The following is a 27,899-nucleotide window of genomic DNA, read 5'->3' as shown; positions in this document are numbered from 1 at the left end:
ACACTATATGGCAGAGCAATACAGATGAAGGTGTGCTTTCAAGAATCTGTACCGGATGTTTCATGCGTTAAAAAAAAATATTTGAAAACACACGTTTTAGCCATGGTCATTCTTCTAGAAATAGGGACAATTTAGAAACGAAATAAGGAAACAAAATTACTCATCCGCCCTCAATTTCGTAAACATGCCCTACTCCGCAGGGGCGCAACAACAGGGGGGGAAGGGTATTTTGCCCCCCCCCCCCCCCTGAAACCTTGAAGTGGGGGCAAAGGGGGTAAAGAAAGTGCTGTGTAATCAATTTTTAGATAATAAAACTGCTTAAATAGCACAATTTTCCACCTTGAAATACAAATTTTCCCGCGCTTCAATAGGGGGGATCGACGATTCTTTATAAAAAAAAAAGGTATATTACCCCCCCCCCCCCCCTTTTGAAAATTTAGTTGTTGCGCCCCTGCTACTCCGGTATGTTGAGCAGTTTTTAAACAGTACAGGTGTTTTTTCTGAAGCTCTGCACACCGTACGTGTGCCAAAATGCAAAGACACGCACGTATAGTAGTTCTTGCACACCAGCTCATTCCTGCTGATCTCATGTGCAGATCGCGAGCGAGCTCGGAAGACCCGGTCTCCAAGAGGCTGGTGACGTCACGGCTGCGGAGCGGCGAGGGAGATTACGTCAGCGGTCCCCGCAGGTGCGCGCTCCCAGCGGTCGGCTGGAAGCGAGGAGCGATGGGTCTGGACGCGGGAATGTGGAGGGGAGTGGGGGGACAGTGGGAACGCGCGCGGGGAGACGGTCCTCTGCCGCGCTTGGAGGAGGGGGAAGAGGAGACGCTATACCTTTCACTATTGTTCGCGGCCGGGCTATAACGCACTCGGCCCGCCAGCCCATCAGTCGAGCGTCCAGTGTGGAGGAGCCCGCGTCGTCGTCTGCGTCCAGGTAAGTGGCTCTCCTCTACTCGCGTGCGCCTCAGTTCCACCCGCCAGCTATTACAACGTGGTCTCGTACGTGGTTCACGACTTCGAGGAAATCGTGATATTTATGTAAACTATTTCCACTAATTGAAAACGAAAGTCTTATTTTGAGCCGTACTCGTAACATACGTGGGATTTAAATAAAATAAAAAACTATTAATGGTATCATTTATCGGGAGCTTTTAAAAATGCTAGCATGTTCGAAGACTATAAATGAAGCTTTGCTAGCTTCTCAAGTTGGTCTTGTTAATGTTCCATAACATGGTATAAGGCTAATCAGAAGAAGGGGGAAGGATTAGTTGTATACTAAAATAACGTAACGGAAAAAGAGAGGTACCAAAAATGTCATGCTATTGGTTTCAGCAGTTTTTATGTTTTGATAATTTTTTAATGTCAAGTATTGAAAATTTGTTTTCATCAAGGCAGAAAAAAAAACACATTTAGCTATTTTAAAAGTCATTATATTCTATTCTATTACTGTTGTAGTCATTCCCCAAAAATGAATTCAATTCTAAACGACGACTCCACAGAGGAAACTATTTGCAGCAGCCAATCACTATTAACTTCTGGCATATACTTATTAATATACTATGACATAACGAAGCCATATTTATGAAAATCAAGCAAAATAAAATTGTAGTGACCTAAAAACTGTTGAAACAAAGAGGTCGTCTCGGTTCCTAACTGCCGGCCTAAACTTTGACATAAAAATTGCAATACATAAAACACGAAATATCCAGGAGTCGAACCATATCCTAGCGGTAAAGCTTTTATTACTCCAAAAGTGGAGGCCACTTTCTTAATTTTTAAATAGTATTCACAAAATTTAATTCGCTTAGCATAGTAAGTGTGAAAAAAATCATTTTAAGTGAATCTTGTTTTAGTTACACAACCTTTCGTTCTCTAAATTGCCCCGACATTTTCGCACAATTTTAAGACCTCACTCGAAATCGGAGTGGGACTTTCAAACTGGTTGCCAAGAAATTGTTTCTTGATAATACGTGAAACAAGCCAGGCAACGTTTGAAATATTTGAATGTGAACGCTAGGCGATATATCGCATGCTGGTTTCTGAAACCGCTAGAGGAACTGGGTCGCACGACCGCTACCCCATCTTGACGTCAATGAGGCCTGATGGGCAACCACCACTTTCGGGGCTTAATAAATAGTCTTTGCTGTTGAAAGTATTGTGATGGTGTTCGCTGGTAATTAGCTCGCAGGTTGCTGGGCTCTGTGGCCTCAGGTAGCACGGTGGGATCACGACCGCGAAGCAACTGGCTACACATGTACTTAAAAAAAAATATTGCGAGGCGGTTACCCATTGCCTTCGTAATGTGGATAAAGACCACCTCAACCGGTGTTGTATCCTAAGTATCGGCTCCTTTGTGCTCACAAGTCAGGTTACCTCACCACAATTTTTTTTTAAATTTAGTAGTTTGTCATTTATTTGGGTCTTTGTAGTTTTGAATGATGATTTTTAACAACGTTAATTTTATATACGTGCATCAGGAGCTTGCACAGGATTTAATTGGGGGCGGGGGCTTGAAGAAATTCAAATAACGTAAAACTACCAAATTTTAATTTCATTTCTGAGGAACGCATATCTCACAAAAGAAAAAAAAAAGCCGATGATCTTCCCTGGAGAAAAAGTGATTTCAATGTGCAAAATAATTATATTCAAGCATATTTCGTACCTAAACATCTAATAAACATAATACAAAGGTTTATATTGAAATATTTTATTTTGAGAAGATTTGTTTTGTAAACAGTTTTACGAAATATTTGCAATTTAACACAGACCCACAAAAAATTATTTATTTTAATATCAGGTGAAACGTAAGAGTTACGTACTAAAATTTAAATAAAAAATGCATTTTTGTTAAGTATGTATTTAAAAAACGACTTAAATATACTCAAACATCGATTATTCTATAGAAATAAACTGTGATAGCAGAACCTGCAGCGCTAAAATTGGTTTGGTGTTTGTTTTCAATTTTTTTTTTTCCTTTTGTTGGTGGGAATGTTAGATTATTACTTTCTAGCGTCTCGAACCCAGAACCATTAGCACTGTTCTGTTAGCTTCTGGTGGGCTACTCAGTTGAAATCATGACCCACTTATTCTGAATTTATAGCAAATAGAAAATTTATAATGTTTTAATTGGTAAAAACAGAGAAAGTTAAAAATAAAAACATTATTTAACAGAAATTTTTTTAACGTGTTGAATGGGTAGAGCACAGAAATAAATGTTAAAATGCAGTTATTATTAGAGCTGAGCACAACTATAAAACAACTGTAAATATTAGTTATATTACAAAAAAAAAAATTGAATCGGTCCATGCTGAAAGGGCTTCATTCACTAAAAGATTTTTCTCAATAACGCATATTTACACAAAACCTGTGTGATTTTTTTATATACATACATACACATAAATATACAGTTCTATACTTACATGGCATTATAAGTATTGGACATATCGTTAATGAAAACTGTAGAATAATTTTTTTCTAGCGTCTCACCCCCAGTGCATTAACTTATTTAATAACTAATTTGATCGCGTCTTTATTCCTCTCTCTCCTGAAGCCGTGTGAGGCCTCGGGGACTTCACTGGCTAGAGCGGCGACTGGTAGAGTGGCTGGCGTGTTCACGACTGCCCACCATTTATGTACTTGGCTGTACGTGAACCGTTTTTTTCGTTATGATTCAGAGTTTTGTAGAGTGCATAAAAAAATCATTCACTTCAATTACAAGTAGTAGCAATGGAATATGCTGATGTTATATGCACGATTTACATGAAATGATCACCCCCCCTTTTTTTTTTCCGCAAAAGTATTAATAAGGATAAAATTAACCCTTCCCCCCTCACCTGCTCATACCCACTTTACCAGTCGTCACTGCTTACTGTTGTATAGGCCAAGGCTGAGACGCACTTAGGTCTACCCAACTCGGACCCATCTCATATATCACCACAATATAGAAACAATGTGGAAAATAATAATAATAATAATAATAATAATAATAACCCGGGAGTCTCCCGATTGTAAACACGTAGCTGCTAGCGCCTGTAGTGCCGCCACCCGCTCAGCACAAGTGTTGCGTTTCAGGTGACATTCAAGGCGCTGCAGCTTAGCTGGACAGGGCCAATAGATGTTTCATTCAACCCGGACTGATTCTGGTTTTGAATAGCAATATCCCGGCCTTCAAGCTGTATGTAATACATGTTATGATTATACCAAACTATAAAATACTATACGAATTTGAAATATATTATTATTCTTCACTGACTTTCGTGCAGAAAAATGCTTGCTCCTCGCCTGCATATAGAGGCCTATTCGTTTCAAATTATATCAAAACATACTAAAATCATAAATATAAATTGAAAAATAGTGTTTATGTATTTTTCCCGTGGCAGCTCCAGCAAGGGTATCGCTCATTTCTGACATCTAAATTCGTTTTACACACACAAAAAAAAGTTAAAATGTTTTCCCTTTGCCGAATACCACCTCGCCAAATCAGCTGATCAACTCGTGTTTTTTGTACGTGCATTACCGCCACTAGGTGTTTATAAGTTTTCTAATTTTCTTAAATAAGACTCTTTTAAAGATTTGCACCTGGAATTTTCATTGAACATAACGTAATTATATGTTAATGGAACATCGTCGGAATGAAACGTGCGGAAGGAAACCAACGGCTCCCGGCAACGCCTGCCATGTTTCCGAGTTGCTGTAAATTGTGGTTTGACTTCACCGAGTAATCGAACCCGGGTCGCCTTGGTGGGAGGCAGAGAAGTGACCGCAAAAGTCTCCAATGTATTTATCCCTTTTTAGCAAAAAAAAAAAAAAAAAAAAAAACACGCTGTTAACCCACATTATTTTAGTATCATTATATAGATAATTGTTTTATTATTGAGTTTAAAATAGTTTCTATAATATTATTATTGAATATTTGTCTGCTTGTTTGTTCGAGTATGGCTCAAAAAACTACTGGACCGATTTTGTTGAAACTTAAAAAAAAAAAAAAAGCCTATGATTAAGAATTAAAAACTGGTGTATATTTTATCTCGTTGCGATGACGGGAGCGAGAGATATAACAATAAAACCACAATTTTGTTCCACAACCAAGTGCAGCCAATATAACGTGAGCTGCCATTTCCACCAACACCCACTACTATGTGCCACATACAAAATCTAATTTATGTGTCCTATCACAATCAACAACTATTACACATTTGGGGATAACTTTTTTTATTACATGATGTGGTGATTAAAGAAACAAAATTCACCGTGTCTTTATTCGCGCGGGGACGCACACTAGTTTCAGTTTCATAAATTCTTTTATTTATCGGAAGGAGAGTACAAATGGCGGAAGCCAAGAAATACAACAACCTTAGTAGACGATGAACACTATAAATACACACGAGAGCTCCAATGCCAGACGCATCCATTGTCTCTTCTTGCAGTACTTGACACAAGGGATACCATAGCACACAGGATTACAATGCACGATGAAATATACATAAAAGCATGGGGGGAAATCAGACCAACAAACCCCACAAAAGACGCACACTCGTGTTACTCTGCGGGTCGGACCGATGGTGGAGACAGCGGGGCTCGGGGCTCGCGGCCCGTACAGCGGCTAGGGCTTATCTGTCTGCGCGATCCCGGTTCTCGAGTGTGGCGCCATGCCTGCTGGGGTCGAAGCGGGCACAGAGCGCGCGCGGACGGGACAATGGGTGTTGCGCCATCTCTCCCTTGTGTAACGGCCGCATTAGAATAGTGCAGCGTGTTCGAGTAGCCTCGACCGCTCCCCCCTCCCTCAGCACCCTTACGTGTTTGTCATTCGGCGTGCCAGTCTTTTTTTTTTTTTTTTTTTTTCGGTTTGGGAGTACTGTACTAAATATACTCCTAATAAGTACACAAAATAGTACACAAAATAATTTAAACTGCCGTGTTTTCTTAAAATGTACGAAAATGATTCTTTAATGGTTTATTGTGAGAAAACTTAAGTTAAAGGATGTGTCTGTAATAAAATTACATTGATGTTAAATTTTTTGACGTGACAACGTCTAATAAATCGATGAACGCTGGCTGCACGCACGAAAAATTGTCCCACTACGGATGTGTCCTGTTTTTTTTCTTTTTCCTAACCTAACTAAAACTAAGTGTATTTTGTTTGGGAGGGTTCTGGGTTAGGGAAGACCCTAGGTGCGTCCCAGGCCGAAGCCTTTACGCCTATTCATGCTGGGTTTAAGCCATGCAGACAAGGTATGCTAGTTAAAAGAAATTCAAAAAATATCGTGCGTGGAATATTATTAATTTAGAACATCTGAAACACTAATTTCCAATATGGCCTCGTGGCTGTGCGGTTAGCATAGCTGACTGCCAATCCATAGGATGACGATTCGAATCCCGGCCGAAGCGAATTTTTTTTGTACTTGTAAAAATAAATACGACGCGCCCTACACTTCAAAAGTAATAAATATATTTGAATTAATGAATGCAAATAAAAGTAAATTTAATAATTAAATTGTACATTTCATTTCACTCCTTCTTTGTATCCATACAAAATAGTGATAATTCAATAAAAATTATTCAATTTTATTCATAAAAGTATGCAGAGGTAGATTTTATCATACAAAAGATAGAAAAATTTAAAAAAATTCTTCCTTAAAGAATATAATATTTTTAATGCCTAAATGGTTTGTTTGCAAAAACCTATTACGGCTCAGTCTCAAGACGAATATGATATTTCCTTTTCTTCTGGATCAATCATTTCATCAATGTTTTGTTATGACGTCACATTAAACTATCGTCCGTAAACCGACTTTACAGACAACCAATTTTTTTTCTTTATTTTTAAACTTAATTTTTTATGTTGAAATTTCTCAACCACGCCATTTTTTTCAGTGGCTATATTCCTCGTGTTCTGTTGCTTCCCCCCTCCCTGCTCGACGCTAAGGCCGGTGTGGCGAGACGTCCCGCTGCCGAACATTTGTCTCCGACTGTACTTGGCAGTATAGTTGGAGGGGGTTGTACTGGACAACAAATGGCTAGAGACCGGAAAAATTCGCGAGTTCATTTCGCGATAGGCTAAAATACAAATAGTTATACCTCAGTGCTGCCTCTGCTATTGGCTCACAACTCACCTGGATGACTCTATGGGCCAGTGAGAAACACCCGACCAAAGCTTTATAGAATCACAAGCTGCTACGCTGGGACGTCTCACAAGACAGCAGCCGATGAGTGGGTGGCATTTGACCGAGTGTACGTAGAACTGTGGAGTTCATCCTGCAGGTCATTGAACCCGCAAATTTTTCCGGTCCCTACAAATGGCTTCCAATTTTATTTCCCCTCATTAAATAAATTTGGACAGATGAACTCAAAATATGTTTTAAACCATCCTATAATATCAAAGTTTATTTTTGATCTGGGCTAACTCAAACTCCAATTCTAATCTCATTTTGAAATTAAATACACATCACAGTACTTGTTATGCTATGCACTTGAACTTATGCTATTTGTGTATACATAAATTTGTTTTAACAAACACACATATATATATATATATATCTTACAGTAATATTCGTTACGTAATAAAAATAAAATGTTCAGTGATTTTTTTTTGTAAAATATTTAAATCCACGCTATACGTATTCTATTTCTTTGAATGCATATTACTGCATTCTTAATAATTACAATAATTATCTCAACCAATATTTCTCTTCATTATCCAACCCACTGACATGTGTATGACCTCTGAATTTATTTCGACCAATGCAGCATGCACAAACATGTTTATTTTTCTAATGCTTGAGATGTGTAACATTGATGTATTAATTGTAACTCTTATTCTGTATTTCAGGTTGTGATTTGTTTGATCAGAAGCAAACAGCGTAAAAAGACCATGAGGTCGTTAATATTAATATTAGGTAAGTTTACTGCTAATATTTGTACCATAAATTAAATTATCATATTCAGTTTTAAGGTGTCGACCTCTCTGTCATGGAATAAAGTATTTTTGAGAATTCATTATTTAAAACGAAACAACTTAAAATGTTTGTCTGTGTTTGTAAATAAATGACACTCATCTAACACTAGTTGTAACAACTTCTATAAACTCTTGCATAGCAAATTAATTTAGGCTAGTTTCTACAAGCTTATAACTAATTTTTGATACTAATTTGATCTTTGAGGTAGATTTTCCACCAATAAAATGAACGAATCACCAGTTTACCTCACAATTAATAAATGTCGCAGGCTTTAAAGTTTACATTTAACTATGTACTAATTAATTATCTTTAAAACCAATCCACATATAGATTTTAATTAACAACATTCGTAACTATTTACCCCCCCCCTCCCCTATATTTTGGATTCCACTAATAGTAGCTAGTACAAACATCACATTTGAAGTTCCAACACATTTTTTTTTCGATGTCCTAAATTATATTTGTTCATTATACTATCGAGTATTTTATGCAACATCATTACTTATATTGTAGAACATTTTGACATGAAAGCAAGTACAGCTTTGGTCGGGGAATTTCCTGGAACGTTGATATCAAAATTACTTCGATCATCAGGAATCTATGTTTGTATTAATTAATAGTATTTATGTTATTTAGCTTATTGACAAATTTTTTATTTAATTTTTTTCTGCTAGGTAAGTCCAGAGGGGCAGCCTACAAACTAAACTATTCTACAAGATAATGTTCGCAGGCTTTCACGGCCATTGTCTGGAGTAGCTTGGCTTCTGGGTTGTAGCCGCGTCCTTGGCGAATAATTCACCAACGTTTCGGTCGACATTGCAGTAAACCATCATCAGGGAGCAGTTGCCTACTGTAGGTAACTGCTCCCTGATGACGGTTGGTGAATTATTCGCCAAGGACGCGGCTGCAACCCAGAGGCCAAGCTACTGTTCTACATGACTATTTGAAAAGCCAGGCACGTGCATGCCCAGCCGGGATTCGCACCCAAGTCTGCGCTGCAACCGAGTGTCCTGCGGAGGTCGGTGGCCGTGGTCGCTAAGGCGTCACGCTCGTGTGGCGAGAGCCGTGGGTTCGATCCCGACCCGCTGGCACGACTCCAATCCCCGAGCACCGAGTCGGCACGCAAGTGGTTGGCGACGAGCCATTCGCCCGTTCTTCCACTGGCGTACACGACTTGTACGACACGTGGACTTTATCCAACTTTGGAGTGTGCGAGTCAGTTTGTATATTCTAGTGATCACCCTTTATATTTATGGCAATGAAAAAATTTATAATTATATATTATAATATAATAATAAACGGAAGAGCTCAGCATTTCCGAGCTAGTGCGTATACGGGCCCGTCTCCGTCTGCGTGCCATTTGTAGAAACTACTGCGTGCCATTTGTAGAAACTATGTTCCGTGAGATCCGTCTCTGCCTGTTTCCGTGCCATTGTTGAACGGGCCTCAGACCGGTTTACAAACTACGCAAGGAACGTAACGTCACAGTAACGCAAACACGCAACAAATGGAGAAAAATTAAGATCGTTTATAAAGCACGCAAGTCGCAAGATGTTACCAACCCTTAACTAAAAAAAAATTTTAAAACAGTAGGAAACAACACATTTCTACCCAGGGCTTCTTTTGATAATTATATTTATCAAATTCATCAAAAGATACTGTTAATAATTTTATCTACGTGCTTATTTTACTGGGTGAAACGTTGTGTACCTATATAATAAACAGAACATCATGGACAATAAAATTGTGCGTCTTCAACAGTTTTCGTAACACTTCTCACCGAAAACGCTGAGAAGTGGGAGGCTGCTGGTAGCCTGGAATGTGTTACGTGGTGTAAAGCAGGCGTGACCCCTGGCTGCAGGCGCGGTGCTGGCCGCGGCGGCTCAGAGGCGACCGCCCAACTACAGTCAGGAGTACATGCCGGACACGAGCTTCGACTGCCGCGACAAGATCCTGGGCGGCTACTACGCGGACCTCGAGACCGACTGCCAGATGTTCCACGTCTGCGTCAAGGTCCCCGGCGTCGGGGTGAGCACCGCATCCGGTAGCCTACAACTCACGTAGTTTCGGGTTCCCTAACACGTTCGTGCAACTTCGGATTTCTCTCCAAAATTTAAATTTAAAAAAAATATCGAAGGGTTAGGTTAGGTTAGGTCAGTCACAACATGCTTGTTTTCATTGGAAACTTCTGATTTAGCGGCTGAAGTGGCGTTGATACCAAAACGCAAAACTTCGGAAATCTTCGGAAATTCTTGCAGGGAACCGAAACTACGTGAGTTGTAGGCTTCCCGCATCACATCACCCGGGCCGCGTCCGCCATCTTGGCGTGGCGCTCTCGACCTACCTCGTCGCCATGGCGCAATTAGTCAAACGAAAACGGAATTTATGGATACTTGTCTGAATAACTGATAGCGTGTCATGGGTGCAGTGGAAAAGGGAAGGACACCCCGGTAAATTTTAAAAAAAAAATCAATAAAACGTTTTTTTTTTTTTTTTTTTTTTTGCTAGCCGAGGACTCGTAAGACCCTCGCCTACCCGGGAACACACACGGTCTGCAAAGCTTCAGAAAAAAAACACGTGATTTAAAACTGCCCAAAATATCTGTTTAAGATATTCATTTAAGAATGCGCTGAGAGCAGATGAGAAGCTATGTTTCCGTATTTCGTATTAAATTTTTTTTAATATGAGAGTAAAAATGGTTACCTTGTTTTTTTTTTTAAAGATTTTTTAGGCATGAAACACCCAGAAAAAAAACCTTGAAAGCACTCATGAGACTTTTTCATCATTTCTCCGCCATATAATATTGTGGTTACCACTCAAATATCACAGTTGTCCTAAGCACGACGATAAGACTGCGCGCCAGTTCAGATTTGGACTTAGAGGATATACCGTGCTAGAAGCACCAGCGAGCGTCACAATTACCATCCCGCCTCACTGACACAGATACACCCCTGACTAGGCGGACCTCTGAAGTGGTTCTTCAAAACCTGACATTCTTAAATAAAGATTGCCACTTATGAAAGGTACATCCTTGTACTGCAATTGCTAATTATTATGTTTTGATAATTATTTAAAGAGGAGGCTACTCTCAATTCTACATGTTCAGTGGTCATAAATATGGAGCCAAACTTTATTCATGTTAAGCTGATAAGTGAGGTGCATTATTATAAAAAAATCTGTCTCTAGGTGGGAGGCCTAAATCCGCCCTGCCCTTTGCTGACTTAGCCCTTGTATCAAGATAGCAAGATAAGCATGATTGCAAGTTATATGTAACGAAGCGTCTTTATATATTGCCCCTAAAACAAACTTCATGAAAAACAAAACCCCTACCAAACAAAAACTAAAAATTTGTCTAGTCCAGCAGCTGTACTAAATGGATACCATTGCAGGTAAAAATAAGTAGTAGGCCTATATTTGAGCTGACTATTAGACAAAAAAACGCTCGACTTCTGCATTGTGAAAATAAGGGATGGTCCAGTCAAATCCTTAGTATTCAAAGGATTCAATATTCGAGGAAAAAGGTTCAAAAATTATTGGAGGAAATAAAGTAAACTAACAAATTCAACACTGATAACCTCTGTGTTTACCAGGTCAAATTTTCTTCATAATTGTCCTGTCACCAGTCCCCAAGATAGTGTACTTTTAACATGTAATCACATAGATAAAAATACAGTATGTATTGATACTGGAAACTCAGCTTGTGAAACAAACATTTGAAGTGTTGACTGTTTCAATACCATAGTTAATATTTTTAATTTCTTACACATGATTTAATTTTTGACCTTTTTGAGGCCTAGAATCGGATTCGAGGGGTATATCGAGATACTCTTTGGGATTCGAATTCGAGATTTAGATTCGAGAAAATTGGGATTTGGCCCACCACTAGTAAAAATATGACTGTAGCAATGAATTTGGGTACTTGGGCGTATAATTCTCATCAAGGACATTAGAAACCAGTTCGTATTATATTGCTAATGAACTTTTAGCACAGAATTTCACTGTTGCAATGTTCATCTTAAATTTATTAGGAACGCTGGTTTACCCAGAGATCTTCGTAATTTTATGAGTATTGAGTTCACTTCCTTTTTTTAAAATGAATCAATAATAATATTCTTAGTATGTCAACAAAACATTCAAAAACGTTTAAAGTCTACAGCAAAAAAGAAAACTTTTTTCCTTCCGCGTGTCTGCCTTGTTTAGAACGAAACACACAACTTGAAAAGTAGAACCGAGCATAGATTTTTTTTACGAAGATTCAATTACATATCTGAGATTACAAAGAACTCTTGATTTATTTGAGGTTGATTCTTCGTTTGAAAAGTTTGTAAATTTACTGTTATTTCTCGTGCCGACGGGACAAGCCATTTTCGACTGTTGCTCTAACAGGTGCAAGACTTCCGTTTCCTGTGCCCCAACGACACGTCGTTCGACCAGGAGAACCAGATCTGCGCCAGCTGGTACGAGGTCAACTGCGACGCCAACATCCTCTTCTACAGCGACAACTTCGACCTCTACCGCATCGGTGAGTTCCCCTGCCCCTCGGTCCTCGCCTCTCCCTGGTGTCTCCCTAGGATCACGGTAGCGCGAACATTCCCAGCCAGTCACGTTCGACACATCTGCGACGTCAGTGACATGGATGCCGGAAGCGACAGACTTTCTGTTTATAGGCCTAAATATTTTCCATTCCATCGCGGGTGTTGCGGGCGCCAAATCACAGCATTGACGAACCTGGTGGGTTGGTAATACTATTGCTATTTGTGTATTCACAAGGGTTTTGTTCACAATATTTATCCGTGCAAGTTCTGAAATGTGTTCGTGCACAGTGGATTGTTCCAATTCAATGTTAAATTAGTACTAAACATATTTCCCTCGAACATGATTTGATAAAAAAAACCTGCCGTATGTATGGTACGTAAGTAATGGCAAGAAACTTTTTTTATTATTTAATTTTCTATCTTCGTTGGTCGCGCGAGTGAAAATCGCATGTTCGCATTAACACATTTTGCTTTCGCGCGTCGCAACCTTTGCGTTGCAAGGAAAGAGCTGAATGTTGGGTGGGGTTAGTGAAATGCCAGCAGGTAAAAAAGTTGAATCATTAAAACTACTTTCTAAGAAACGAGGACCCCCAAAACAATCCACGGTTGACTCCAAGCTGATAAGTTTTGATTTCAGGCTCTAAGTAGAATGGTTTTTGGCAGTCATTTTGCTTAATTTGACAGTTTTTATTTTCCACTTTAACATACTGTTAAAAATTTTCAACTTCAATTTACGAAACACGCTGGTTACAAATCATCAAGAGATCTTCGTAAATTCACTGCTTTCTTCGTAAATTTAAGAACACTTGTGTTCATTTACTTTGAACGTGGTTTATTAACAAAACATTACAAAAAACTTGTTAAGTACACACTTATTTTGTCAATGTGTGTATTTACCTTATTGACGTGACAACGTCTAATAAATCAATGAACGCCGTCTGCACGCACGAAAAAGTGTCCCATTACGCACATTGTTCCGTTACGCTGTGTCCTGTTACGCTCATTGTTCGTTCTGCTGTGTTCTGTTCCGCTGTCGACGAGTGCAGTAATAATAGTTTATGTTACAATTGACTAAAAAATTATGGTGATTCATATAATTGATGATAGATATTCGATTACAGTTAATTTATATGGAAACTTGTTCATAGTTATATTTAAACTTTATAGCTAAACGCCAGTTTTTAAAATTAATTACAAGTCATCTACACGTGAACTGTTTCGTCGACTGTTTATAAAGTGAAGTGAAAAGTTAATGTGGTTTTCGTTGCTTATTACAACAACAATTTCGGCAATAAAGATTAATTATTCTTGCATTTAAAAAAAATCTGATTACTGAAATAATTTCAAGTATTTATTCTTTTATTATTAAAATAAAAAAAATGATTCAATTTTATTCATAAAAGTATGCAATCATTTCATCAATGTTTTGTTATGACGTCGTCACGTTAAACTATCGTCCGCAAACCGACTTTACAGACAACCAATTTTTTTTTTTTTTTTTTTTTTTAGAACGAAACATACAACTCGGAAGTCGAAATACGGCGTAGTTTCTGAGAAAGATTCAGTAATTTGAAATGACGAAGAAGAAGAACTCTTGGTTTATGTTTCGGTTAAGTTGTTGTTGGAAAGTGAGTTCCGTGGACGCCTCGTGACTTGTAGCAGCGCAGTGACGTGCCACGTGCTCGCAGGCTACTCGCCCAGCGGCGCCGCCCAGCCGAGCAGCAGCGCCGCCCCCATCGCCCTGGGCCCGTCGACGGCGCGGCCGGCCCCCAGGAGCCGCCCCCAGGCCCGCCCCCAGGCGCGCCCGCGCGAGGACGAGGAGGAGTTCTACCTGCAGCGCAGCGACTCCGGCGACCGCCGCCTGCAGCAGGGCAAGGACCTCAGGTGCCGAGCCAACACCTTTCCCGGCAGCGCCAGCGCCAGCGCCTCGTGTCGCCACTCTTACACGTATCTTTTTAATTCACCTCAAAATATACACAAACAGATTGATACGATTCAAGTTAAATAGTATGCGAGAAAAAATACCAATTTTTAAATATTTGACGATATACCTAGATGTACACATCTTTCACTAAGTACAAATAATTCAGTTAATACGTCCTCCAACATTTTTTTTTCTAACACTACGATATCCAAGTATGTACATAATATATATACATACATATATAATAATTACTCTGCCGGTTTAGCTGCATGAAAAAGGCGCCTAAAGCACATGCCCCATCAGCCACCCCTCCCCCCACCCTTTGCTAGGTATGTCACGGCTCGCCATCTTGATTTAATAGTTTTTTCATTACCTTTTTTAGGACAATTTATATCATTTTAACTACATATCTCCCTCGCATTCGTTGTTCTGCGTCAAATATTTTCAACCGATATTTACTAAGTGAATAGGTATGTCGTGAGTAAAAGAAAAAAGAAACAACACAAGTGTTCGTAATTATTATCACTCGCGTTACATTTTGCAGCTCGAAAATAACGTTTAGTAAATCTCTGGAGAGAAAATTTGTGATCCAACAACAGATGAAAAAAAAGCTATAGGAATAAATTAACAGGAAAATCCCTCAATTAATAATGATGACTTCTGGAGCTGCCTTCTCATCACACCACCACATACATAGCACACAGCATGTCCTGAAGACATGTCTAGATCTTGGGATATTTATAAGATATTCTTAATATCTGTAGTGTGTCCCACATATTCAGATATCCTCTGATTATAAAATGTCCACATTTAGAATGTCTCGAGTTTGTCAGTAAATTCCATGGATGGAATATTTTGTGCTGCATCTATGGACAGCCTACTAGGATATCCTGGATCCATTCTCGAGGTTAGCTTTGTAATATTCAAAAATATCTTCAGGATGTCATGCAGAGTCAGGGAATAGACCAATTCAGGATATACTATAAGATGTAATGTGCTATGTAGGAAATGATCGTACTTAATAAAGTAATATGTTATAACCACTTTTAGTGTACTGAGTTAAAGGATTATAACACTTTTCAAACGCTCAATGAGTAGGCCTGTTTCATGAAAACATTTGACGTTTTACTAGATTTCAGATAAAGTTAACTTCCATAATGAAGACTGTGTCCAGAATAAAATAAGGGCAAAATATGTTTTGTGCCTGCCTTTGCTGAATGGGCAATAGTGTTCGTTTGGCCACCCCTTGCAGTTCCACTCCATCTTTAAGACATGTAGACTCGAGTAGCATACGATTTTACATCCTCATATTAAATGCTCCTTTGTTTTGTATGTGAAGGCATCACTCGTTTTTAGATTATTGTAGAAGAAGCAGGTATAGGTACCTGATGTAAGCCTATTTCTTCACGGACGAGGTTGAAGTCTGAAGTCCTGCTCACTCTGGTTCGCAGGAGCAGCAGCAGTAACTACTTCGGCAGGAACAAGGGCAAGGAGGAGGACTACAGCGCAGACGCCTACCTGAAGAAGACGGCCAAGCCCTACAAGCCTGTCGCCCCCACGACGGCCGCCGCGCCCACCACGCTCGCCGACGCCTACTCCACCGCCGCCAAGAAGAAGGTGGCCGTGCGCAAGCTGCGCAAGCGACCGCAGCAGCAGCAGCAGCCCGAGGACCCGACCACCGCCGCCTACGACCAGAGCGCGTACCGCGGCCAGCAGGGCTACAACGCGCCCAGGAACTACGACTACGTGGCTCCCGCCACCAGCACCACCTCCCAGGCCCCGGCCGACGTCTACAGCACCTACACGCCGCGGTACAACACCGTGCAGCGGAACGGCAGCCCCCCGTCGACCACCCAGGTCTCCGCGGCCTTCGGCTACGACGGCAGCTACCAGCAGGCGGGTGCCCAGAACAACTACAATGGCAACAACTACAACTTCGCGCCGAGGGCAAGCAGCGCCAGGGCCACCGACTACCCCACGACACCTGCGCCCACGAACAACTACCAAAACATCCAGAGGAAGACCCCAGAGTACCCAACGACCACTCTGAGGACGGCCGCCCCGAGCAACTACTATCAAGGGAACGCCAACGCCGCCGCCTCCTACCAGTCGACGCCCAACTACGAGTCCACCGAGTACTCGAACGGCAAGAACTACAACTACAACTTCAACGGCGCCTACACCTCGACGGCTGCCCCGGCGTCCTACGACCAGTACAACAACTACCAGAGCGCTGCTCGCGGCACCAAGCAGGCGTCGCCGAGCTTCCCCGCGACGACTGTCGCGCCGGCCTACAGCAGCTTCCAGACGACCAGCGAGGCCTACAAGTACAACAACTACAACTACCAGAAGACCGCGCAGCCGCAGTACGACGCGCAGCCCGGCTACCAGCCGGAGGCAGAGTCCCTGAGGACCGCGCAGAGCAGCAACTACGGCCCGAGCAGCTTCAACAACTACCAGGGCGCCTCCGACGGCAAAGCCAACGCCTCGAGCGCGACGCCCAAGAAGAGCCCCGTGGCGACCGGCAGCTACGACTACAGCGCCCAGCAGTCGACGACCCCCCAGGCCAGGGCGTCCCCGGCGGCTTACAGCCCCACGGCGCCGGCCGCCCGCAGGCGACCGCCCACCACCGCCGCTCCCGTCTCGTCCACCAAGGGCGCCAAGGACGTGTCCTACGACTACGCCTACTACGACGAGTCCAACACGGAGTACGACGGCCTGGACCCCATCAGCGACCACCACTTCGGCAAGGGCAAGGAATCCTTCAAGGTGGCGAGGTCCGCGAAGCCCTAGGACCTGCGACCGGCTGCCGAGTCGCCGTCTGTTCACTTCATCCGCCCGTCAGGACTATTGTTTCTAATGAAATGACACTGCCTACTGGTTAAAGTCTTAAGACTCATTCGCCAAGTTACATATGTATGTACTTCAGTTTCATGTCATTGTTTTTGTGGTGGGGCAACTCCTGTATTTTCCCATGTAAAATAAGTAATTGAAACTTATACTTTGATGCCGATTTTGGAAATAAATGTGTGTTAAATGCTGTTTACTATCTGTAAAACATCAGGCAATTGTTGAGAATTAATACTTTTGTTTTTACTGATTGCATCATTTTCACTCACCGACTGTTTTCTGTTTCCACAGCTAGATGATTCATATGAGATAACATATAAGATTACATTTTTAAAAGATCCTTGATACAAATATTATATTAAAGCAGGGTAGATGAGACGAGCCATAAGCATATTTCAGGAGCAAGGAGATATCCACATTCATACTCATTTCAGTAATATCATTACTTACCAAAAAAATTTCCAACATATAATGGCCAGTACTTATTGCAAGAACACAAAATTTGATGACTGTTTGTGTTTATATGTAAGTGAAAAATAATCATGTAATTATACAGCCAAATACCTGTGCTACCCTAATTTACAGATGATGAAATGAAAACATATATTGTTGTGTAGGTCTTCCACTGTTATTAAAATAAAATATTGAAATTTCATTATATTGCTTTTATTTTTAAGTTAAATATTCCTGTATGTGTATATATAGAAAACCGGCTACCGTTATTGAGAGAATTACTTGAACTTATTACTTAAAATTATGTTGTGTGTGTTGTTACAATGTTAAGTTAATAAAAATTAAAGTTCCATACCAGAAAACTGATTCTACACTTTTTGATTGTTGGATCAGTAATTCGAACTTTAATGAGACCAAACCTCCAGTAATATGTAAATACAATGTAAACATATTTGTAAAATAAATATTTTGTAAGCGGAACAAAAATATTTTCTGTGACTGTCTGCCTAAGACGACAAACTGGCAAACCATTTTCTGATGTGTTCTGCTCAGTCACAATACATGTAACTTCCACAAGAACTGCCCGTTTAACTCCGTTGCATTTGCCACTGAGAAGCAAATTTTTGAACCTACAATACTGTCTGGGTCTAAAATGAGCAAACACATCTCTCCAGATAGAATAGCCCTACTACCATCTTGTATTTATTGGCACAGTTAATCACAACTTACTATCTTTTCAAGATTTTTTTTTTAATATTATCATGGTCTGGATGAGTAACATACTCCCATATGGCAGGAAACAAGATTTTTTCATGTGGTTGACTGTAGGTGATGTAATTTTGCACGAAGCAAAATGTTGACATCAACAAGAGTACAAAGCTTGGACCTGTTGTTTTTCGAGCAATAAAACCAGCATCTCAATAATTACGAATAATATCAGTCATTTAAGGTACCCATCAAAATTCATTCCCTTATTGTGTTAAGCTACCAAGCAGTCTTTCCACACACAAGTGCTGATTGTCCCACAATCCATCTTGCAATCTGTAAACAATAGGTTACTTTAGCACTTGTGACAGATTTTAGTTAAGTGCCTTTATTCAACAGTTAGCAGCCCTGTATTTTTTGTTGCCTAATTTAAAGTTTTTATTTTCTGTTTAAAAACTTTTGCTTTTTAAATTCTGTTTTAATATATGTACTGTCAAAAATTTAAATTATAATTTACACAAAAAAAACTAGTGAAATGTCTTGGTCACTAGCTGGTTGGTTGTAACTGTATACATGAGCAGCATGTACATAGTACATGAGGGGTACAGCAGTGAACATGAGGAAACTAAACATAAACCACTTCACCGTGTTAAGTGGGATAGCATCATAAGCCAAGGACACCCGAAGTTCCCCTGTAAATAGGTAAGTTATGATACAATGTTTAGTTTTCCAGCACGTGACTTCCGCCAGCAGCACAGTGATTCTTTGCTCATTACTCCTTCCCGTTCCGGCGCCGCCGTATGTCGTACCTTGAGTCTGTTAGTGCATCAGAATGGGAACGGATCTCGGTTCCAGAAATGTCCCAAATGCTTATGTCTGTGCTGTCATCGGGGTGTCACACTATCTGTTTGGTATCATCTATAGGTTTGTCTGTGCATGTGTTTGTTGGGTTGACAAATATATTTTTTGTCTTTATTTACTGTTGTATCAGCAACTGTCTCGTCATTTTCAGCCCCTTGTGTCTGTGCTGAAATCTTTTTAAAAATAATTTCTTCCCCTGAATTTTCTGCTATGTTTTTAATTTTTGACAGTGGCTGATTTCAGCTTGTTTTCTGTGTGCTTGCATATTCATATTTTTTTGTCCATTGTAGAGGTTTCTTATGACAGCAATAGGGCATGTTCCAAAAGCATCTTAAATCAATCCTCTCCATTGAAAGAAAACTATTCAAAGAATGAATTAACCAAATCACAATATTACACTATTCATATAATTATTCTCTTGTGGCCGGCGTGTGTACTGCCCGCTCGGCACACGGTCGGCATGGATCACCTTGCAGCTCTCGTTGGGCAAGTTGTCTACAGCCGTTTTGAACGCATGCATCAAAATATTATTGTCAAATAGGACTTGCCATGCTTCCAGTACAGCTGTTCGTTCGACTCCCTGAATAATTTGACACAGTCTCAGTTTCCGCTTCTTCAACTACCATAAAGTAAACTTGTGTAAGTTGTGTCTGACCGTTTGGCACAGGTGGTGATGACCATATTCTATGGTAAACTTTCTCCTGCACCATAAACGTAGGTGTAAATTCAGGCATGGCAAGAACTCTATCTGCCCCGAATGAGATCAAGTGAAACATGAATTATATTTTATCTGGTTAAGGAAGTGCCATGATTCATCAGTTTCACCAGAAAAAGGATCTTTTGAAGAATCCACAGGCTCTTCCAACGTGGGAATGATTACCTTGCCCCCAAAACAACACATTCCCGCTGTTTCTTCCTTCCATTTTAGTGCTCCACAAAATCTGCATGCCTTATTCATTCTGTCAATTTTGATAGTCTAAAGTTAGATCATAGTTCAGAGTACATTTTTAAAAAACACCCCACCTGTTCATTGCACATGTTTGCTAATGCTGAGCTTGTTGTTGAGCAATAGCGCACCCGCTCACATCTGCCTCTTCAGCCGTCTCAGTGGCACGCTGAGATGCTATGCGACCAGTGTTCTCCAAGGTCGAGTATCCGGATATCTGAGTGTTTAGTTCCACCTGCTAAGTTCTCCGCTGTTCTGCATGAAGCGATGTGTATAGATATGAAGGTCTTCATAGCTCTGTGAGCTGTACAAAAGATTTGACTTGCGATTGCAATGCACGGGCCTCACCGAGGATATAAAGTTACCAGACCTAACTATATGATCGTGAGAAATGACACACACACTTACTGTATGTCTATGACCAATGATTTTCTGTTATAAAATTATAAAATGAATTTACTCCTTTTTCACTCCATTAGGGTTGGAATTTCATAGTACTATGTGGCTGTGTGTTAATCCAGGTAATGAGCTAGCTGCATGCCGAACCTCATCCAAATCCGTTCAGCAGTTCGGGCACCATTGAGTAACAAACAGGGGTCTGCTAGTCTGCTGCTACTCGAAAATTTTGAATTGAATAACTACATTCGATTCATCATTTTGAATTGAATAGTTTTTCAAATTATTTCTTACCTAAGCTACTAAAATAGGCTACAGAAGTTTAGTTTTTATTAGCTTTCACAACTGTCCATAACATCGCATTATAAATCCTGGTGTTTCGTGTAGTAAAAAGTACAGTAGAACCTAATTTTTATGTACCTGGGATTTACAATTTCCCATGATTAACATATTTTTTTCGCAGTAATTTTTCCTTTAATATTAATGCATTACACCTATCCCTCACTTAGCACGACTAATTCGTTCCTAAAAATGCTCGTGTTATTCAAAATTGCATATTCTGAAGCATTAGTTTCCATAAATAGCAAGGCTAATTTATTTAATTCCAAAATTGTGTAGGAAAATATACTTTACGTAATATAAATGCGTTGAATAACACTCAACTATAAATATGTCACACCATTTATCATTATATTCCTCCCATCGCACTTTGTATGACAAATACGACGCAGCATAACGGGAGATACGTGGTTATGTACTTTATCGTCAGTCGGCTGGCTGACTTGTCCGCCCGGGCATGACCTTCAACTCACGTCGCGTACCTTTCCAAACCATCCTTTACTGACAGTAAAACCGATATTACTGTCCCGATAGTTACATTTTAATTTTTCAAAAATTAAAGTCCATATTCATTAACCACCTGGTTAATACCAATCCTGTCAGGCCAATGATGATTTTTTTCATTGCAACATTCATTTAACAACCTTTTCCACATGAATTATCTGTTCATTTCTGTTCCGGTATCTAATGTAAAATATATTCCCGCTAGTACAACCAACAGCATCAGACTTACATTAACTTTTATTAAGAGTCCTTATTTTGTACGATTGTGCGCACAGTTGACTTGATTAAAACTAAAGTGCGACCAACATAAGCGTGGCCTTCATGACAATCTACACTTCGTAATACTCTAGTTTTGTCTCAAATACTTGAACACGATGCTTTAGGAGTGATCAAGCACATACAGTTACCGTCAGCTGAATGGGCAGTGAATTCCCTGCCACTGGCTAGACTGAGTTCACGGCCCGGTTTGTCGCCAGACGACAACAGTATGGCAGGGCGGCATACGCGCGGACGTAAAAACATTTCATCGTTTACACTCCATAGCCCCAATTTAAATTGCCATAGCTGATGTTTGACAACAGCAGATAGTGTACTCTCTTCCCCCCTTGTTTGGCTAATTGTATCCCATGGCACATCTGTTGTTTACATAAGTTGAAACAGACTTCATGGCGTCGTGTTAAGACTTTTTTTTGCCTGCCGAGATTTCGTGCTAACTGAAATTTACAGACCTGCTATTCCAGACTGATGCAGTAAAATTTACATCACGCTAAATTAATCCGCACAATCTGAAGACGTGCTAAGTGAGGGATAGGTGTACTTTCTTGCTTTATGCCAAAGCATTTTCCGCAATTTACATTGCAACAGCGCTGCATTCAATAGCAAATCAGAAAAGTTTAAATGGAACAAGTTGAAAACGAATAGTTTGAAGTTTATTTTTTATATACATTCTGTGTGCGCTTGCTATCACAGCAGATTAAATTTCCTTTGGAAACAACTTTATTTGTGTCACTTGCCATGGCCATAAATCTAAAATTTGGTGACGATGCAAAAATTAAGTTCATTTTGATGTCTCTCCCCTTTAAAACTTTAATAAATAATGCATTAAAAAAAAGTTGTATACTGGGGATTTTTACATAAATTTTTAAAAGAAGTGTTAAATCAACATACAAAATCATATAAATATGGCATCATTGTGCATGTTTGGAACTGTTCTTTTTACCACCTCTAATATTTAGGAAAGACAGACGGTAGCACCGAATTTCCAAAAATTGTATTGTACACGTAATATCAAATTATGATTTATGTTAATTCCATCAGTATTATGTATATTTACGGAATTTTCAGACCTATTCAAATAAAAATTAACTCATTCGGCCTGTATAAATTATGATTTTTTTTTTACATACTTGTGCTATGGGCATGATTAGTTACTACAGAATGCCCTTATTTTATAAATTCTTACTTCTATTGCATTTTACTATACAAAAAATTAGGCCTAAAAGTGTGATTTGTTTCAGTACCTATCTATCTATCTAATCTATATAATCTATCTATCTAATCTATCTAATCTATCTAATCTATATAATCTATCTATCTATCTATCTATCTTTCATTTACAGAGTTTGGAATACTTTTTTCTTGGACTCTTGAGAAGAGTAAAAAAAAATTTAACATAATTGTTGTATTTAGTTGAAAAGTATTTGTTATTCGTGAATAACTTGATATTTGATTCAAATTGGGGGAGGGGGGAGGAAACAGTATTCACAGAAGCCTAGTAACAAACATTCCTACACACTCACTCAACTATCATTCAACAAACCACCTATGTTAGGACCACAAACTTCATGATCTTTTTTCGCTCAGCACCAACGAGGTACAGAGAGACCAAACACTACTGCCAGACTCCAACCGGTCATACCGATCTTCCCTGCCACTGGCAAAACCTTTGAAAAAAGTTAGATGACACATACAATTTTCTTTCCGTTCATTGTTCATCTCACAAGGCAATAAAGTTTTTTTTTTTAAATTTAGATATTTAAAATGTGAAGGAATAAGAAAATAAACAATCTAATTACTCTCTCTCCAGTTCGTTTTAGGATGAATGCTTATAAATGGTGATTTCAGGGGAAAAAATTTGAGTTTTTGTTTAAGAATTATTTATAACTAAGGTATAAAAATCTTTCAAATTCAACTCTAAATTAGCCAAGCATTTCATACCTTAGCTTAATGGACATCAAACAATTTCAACATTACAAATTTAACTGGCCAAGCAAAGTTATTTCAAACGTATACAGAATTAAAAAAAAAAAAAAAAAAAAAAAAAAAAAAAAAAAAAAAAAAAAATTACTGCACTGCTTTCGAAATACCTTAACATTTCAGTATCAAGAGAAATTAATTTTGGATATATTTATAACATTCTATTATTTAATATTAAACTGAGAATTAATTTCATCTACATACAAAACAATAAACTTATAAATACTAATTAACTTTAACAGAGCTCATTTTCAAAATCATATATTTATTAAAACATTAGAAACAAATATACAACACAATTAATAACAAGTATTTAGCAGCATCTTGTGTATGTAGGTATTATATTGGCATCGTAATTAAATATTTAAAACATAAATTAAAAATGCCATAAAAAAAATAAAACAAATATCAGTATACTGAAAATCACATTATGACTAATTAAATGTGATGTTATAATAAAAAGTACAAGAGCAGAATTATATCTTGTTAAATTTACCTGTTTAAATTATGTAAGCAAAAACTGTAATGTTAACTAGGTCCACAAAGTGAAAAAGAAAAATAACATAATAAAAATTAGGTACATACCTACTGATATTCAGATGTTGCAAGTACCCTATCATATAACTGTTAATTAATTATAGGGATTTTCGGCCACACGGCAGAAACCTAACAGTTGCAATAGAATGGCATGAAAATTAAATAATTTAAATATTTTAAAGTATATGCCTACCATAATGGTAAGCACAATACCAGATAATTCAATTTGCTCAAGATGTGTGAGCTGCAAGAACTTCAAAACATTCTTTGGAAAAACACTATTTACAAATTACAGTGCCTTGAATGTAATCAAAGCTTTCTTTATTATTTTATAATGATGAAATTCTCAAAATTTACAGGTCATCTAATTGAAATTAAATATGTATGTATACACACACACAAAAATAAATTTCACTAATTTTCTAAATTTGACTGTTTCTTTGGTGTCCAAACTATACAACAAAAAATTTAACCATGCAAGACACAGTAAAAATATACAAACATATTTTGACATTAAACTGCATCAACTAGATGACAATAAAGTATATAATTTTCAACAAGTGATGTTTATTACTAACATGTTATGTATACATCGCATGAATTTAGCACATATATGTCCGAATATGTAAATTTATGCATTCAGAATTTTAAGCAAAATAAAATTATTTGTGACTGTGGACAATTTAAAGAAACAAAGTAAAGTACATAGCAGGTAACAAAACAATTACAGACTTTAGCCTCTATGTTGTTAAAAAGAAGAGTTTCAGAAATTTCACTAAAGCAAGAGAGAAAAAAACATACTAAAAAAATACTGATGGTTAACAACTAATACCTGTAAGAGAATAAAAAATTATACACGTTTCCATTACTTATTAATCCTTATTTTCTTTTAGGCAATTTTAGCAAGTATAGTAAACATAAATAATAACTTCTAAGTACAATTATGAACTTCATTTGCTATGACTTTACAATACTTCTAACCAGAATAATGTACCATTTTCTGAAACACTCCTGCAATAAATATTACAAAATTATAAATGATTGCTTTTCATTCTTAAACAGGCAATCGCTTTAACAATAAAATAATAAATTTTCCTTAAATGGTGATTGATTACTATATTAGTTTTAGTTACTGCATTCAACACCAACAAATAAATAGGTTTACTACTAGCTGCTTAGAAGTCAGAGGTAGGAAATGATTTATTCGGAGATGAGGCAAAGCAAAACTTCATAAAACTATGTACAATCTAGCTAATAAACATCATATTATTTGCTCAGAATCGCAGAATGGGCAACAGTTATTATATTTCAAATAGCAATTATAGAGAAACAACTACATTCATATTACCTGTTTCATTCAAAGCCTTGACCAATAACATAAATTGACGATGACGGATTCAACAGCAATGTAATAAATTAAACTGAATGTGAATTTTGGTCGTATGCAAAGTATAGTCCTAGACTGTACACACAAGAAACTTTTCAAGGCCAACACTGACCTGCTTATTTGTAGACAGAACGGTAAAAACAAGTGTCATAGCCGACCCAGCTAGCTGGCGTGTTGTTGAAGTTACCTATATCCCACATCACTTTCTATGTCAGAGTTATACTGCAGTAGTAAATATTTGGTATTTTAAAACACTAATGCATTTAAATACCATTGGCATAAAATTACTAATAAATGTAACTGGCCAAGCAAAGTTATTTCAAACGTATACAGAATTAAAAATTCAAAAGAGCATGTTTGTTGGAGTTGCATTTCAGGGCATCCACAAAAATTTGTAATAAAATTTCTCCGATATTCATGACCAAAATTACAAATATCCCGTATTTTTTTTATTAAATTATTTATTTATTTTCAATTTTCTGAAAGAAATAAAGAAAATTCAGCCTCTTCAACCTCCAAGGCTCAGTTCCCTTTTTCACTTTATTTCAAACAAAACCTCACTTGCGCCATTTCATAGTGTGTAAAAGCACTAAAATACCATCTGGAAAAAAAAATTATAAATATTTGCTTTCACGGTTTTGGTGATGGCAATTACATTGTACCCTCAAATTACTTTCAATGAAAGATTTGAATGACTTTTCCAGGATTTCAAGTGAATTCTCTAACCTTTCCCGACCAACTACAACTTGCCCGGACACCCTCCTGCATACAAATGCACAGGACAATGTTGGCGGAGCACAAGACACTACGTCAGTCCGTGGCGAGGGAGAGCAGCTAGCGCAGGGGCGTCGAGAGACTGCCGAGGCTGCCGAGGCTGCCGATGCCGCTCTGTCCGGATGACATGTTCAGCTTGTCGATCTCCTCGTCCGCCTGGTTGTTCTTCAGCTCCTGCAGCGTGTACATGAACTTGGTCCACTCGTCGTGTCGGGGCTGGGCCAGTTGCTGCAACACCACGGCCGATCAGTCGCAACATTGCACGAGCCCGTCCGCGGCAAGTCACTTCACCACTTTGCGAGCAACTGATAAGGGAAGCAGTTAAAAGTATTGGCTTCATTTTTGTGAACTGTAAATAAAATATGTGATTACAGATTTTTTCCAAACTGCAATTAGTGTTGAATTACAGTATGTCCAAAGGTTACTAATTCAAAAGACTTATGAACCGGCTGGTATTGTGCACGAGAACAAAACACAGATACGAATATGCAAACTTAACTTTATTAGTTTAGAGTTAAGTCAAGCTGCCGCTTGTTACATCTTCATTTATTCACAATTCATAAATGATCTATGCCTCTGTAGTATTATAATAAAGATTGCACAACATTCAAGAGTGCCTTTATAACTAAAGGCTCTTTAATTCTAAACTGCCCTAGGATTACATTTGCCTTATATTCAAAGTTATCATGCTTGAGTTTGTCTTACATTTTAATCTAGCATCACTGAATCAAATCAATATAACCACAGTTAAATTTTCTTAACTACTTCTGTGTGGAATTTGATCAAGTTATGATCTGTAAAAATTGTACTGGACACACACCAAAAGGAAACAATAATTTTGCAGCGACTACCGTGAGATGTTGTGAAACACTGATGCACTCATCTGGAAGGTTGAGGAGGGGAGCGTGATCTCACCTCGCCGACGTCGTACACCCATATCTTGCCCTGGTCGTCGCCCACGGTGACGTGCAGGCCGGACGGCGTCCACGACACCCGGTTGAGGGCGGGGTTGCCGTCCACGGCCACCCTCGCCGTGGGCACGTCCGTCTCCTGGTTCAGGTTCCACAGGTCCAGCAGGCCGTTGCCGTCCACGGTGGCGAACAGGGCGGGGTGGATGGGGGACCAGGCCACGTCGTACACGTAGTCCCCGCTGTCCTCGAACGAGTAGAGCGGCTTGCTCTCCTTCAGGCTCCACAGCTTCACGGTCCAGTCGAAGGAGGAGGTGAGGAACAGGTGCGAGAGGTCCACGCCCCCTTGCACCGTGTTGGTGGAGATGCCGGTGACCGGGCCCTGGTGCCCGTCGTACGTCTCCACCACGCCCGCCTTGCTGCCGTGCCTGCACGCTGGGGGACGGCACCGAACAACACGTTGCCAGACGCACAGAGGCGTGCGAACAAGGCACATCAAGTCTCGATCAACAGGGTTCATGTGGACCGTGACAACCTCCGACAAGCAAATCTCAGATAACATGGTTTGA

General features: G+C 39.2%; 2 protein-coding genes across 24 annotated transcripts in view; one reads left to right on the top strand and one right to left on the bottom strand.

The window, feature by feature from the left end:
• Positions 1-857: 857 nt before the first annotated feature.
• On the top strand, positions 858-18,696 carry LOC134533882 (adhesive plaque matrix protein-like). Its single transcript, XM_063371643.1, has 6 exons — positions 858-934; positions 7,829-7,895; positions 9,817-9,983; positions 12,342-12,477; positions 14,179-14,374; positions 15,866-18,696. The coding sequence occupies exons 2-6, from the start codon at positions 7,871-7,873 to the stop codon at positions 17,205-17,207; spliced, it is 1,866 nt and encodes a 621-aa protein (XP_063227713.1). The 5' UTR covers positions 858-934; positions 7,829-7,870; the 3' UTR covers positions 17,208-18,696.
• A 5,276-nt stretch (positions 18,697-23,972) lies between these two features.
• Positions 23,973-27,899, bottom strand: part of LOC134533881 (cytoplasmic dynein 1 intermediate chain) — a 50,452-nt gene continuing 46,525 nt past the window's right edge. For all 23 annotated transcript variants that reach the window (XM_063371618.1, XM_063371620.1, XM_063371624.1 and 20 more), the window contains 2 exons: positions 27,338-27,765; positions 23,973-26,650 (listed from right to left, as the gene is read on the bottom strand). In XM_063371618.1, the coding sequence (XP_063227688.1) occupies positions 26,483-26,650; positions 27,338-27,765 (596 nt within the window). In that variant the 3' untranslated portion in view covers positions 23,973-26,482. The remainder of the gene's footprint in view (positions 26,651-27,337; positions 27,766-27,899) is intronic.

The sequence above is a fragment of the Bacillus rossius genome, chromosome 7, assembly GCF_032445375.1.
Source record: "Bacillus rossius redtenbacheri isolate Brsri chromosome 7, Brsri_v3, whole genome shotgun sequence".
Lineage (NCBI taxonomy): Eukaryota > Metazoa > Arthropoda > Insecta > Phasmatodea > Bacillidae > Bacillus > Bacillus rossius.
Note: the sequence above shows the minus strand (reverse complement) of the source record. Positions and strands in the feature narration are given on the sequence as shown.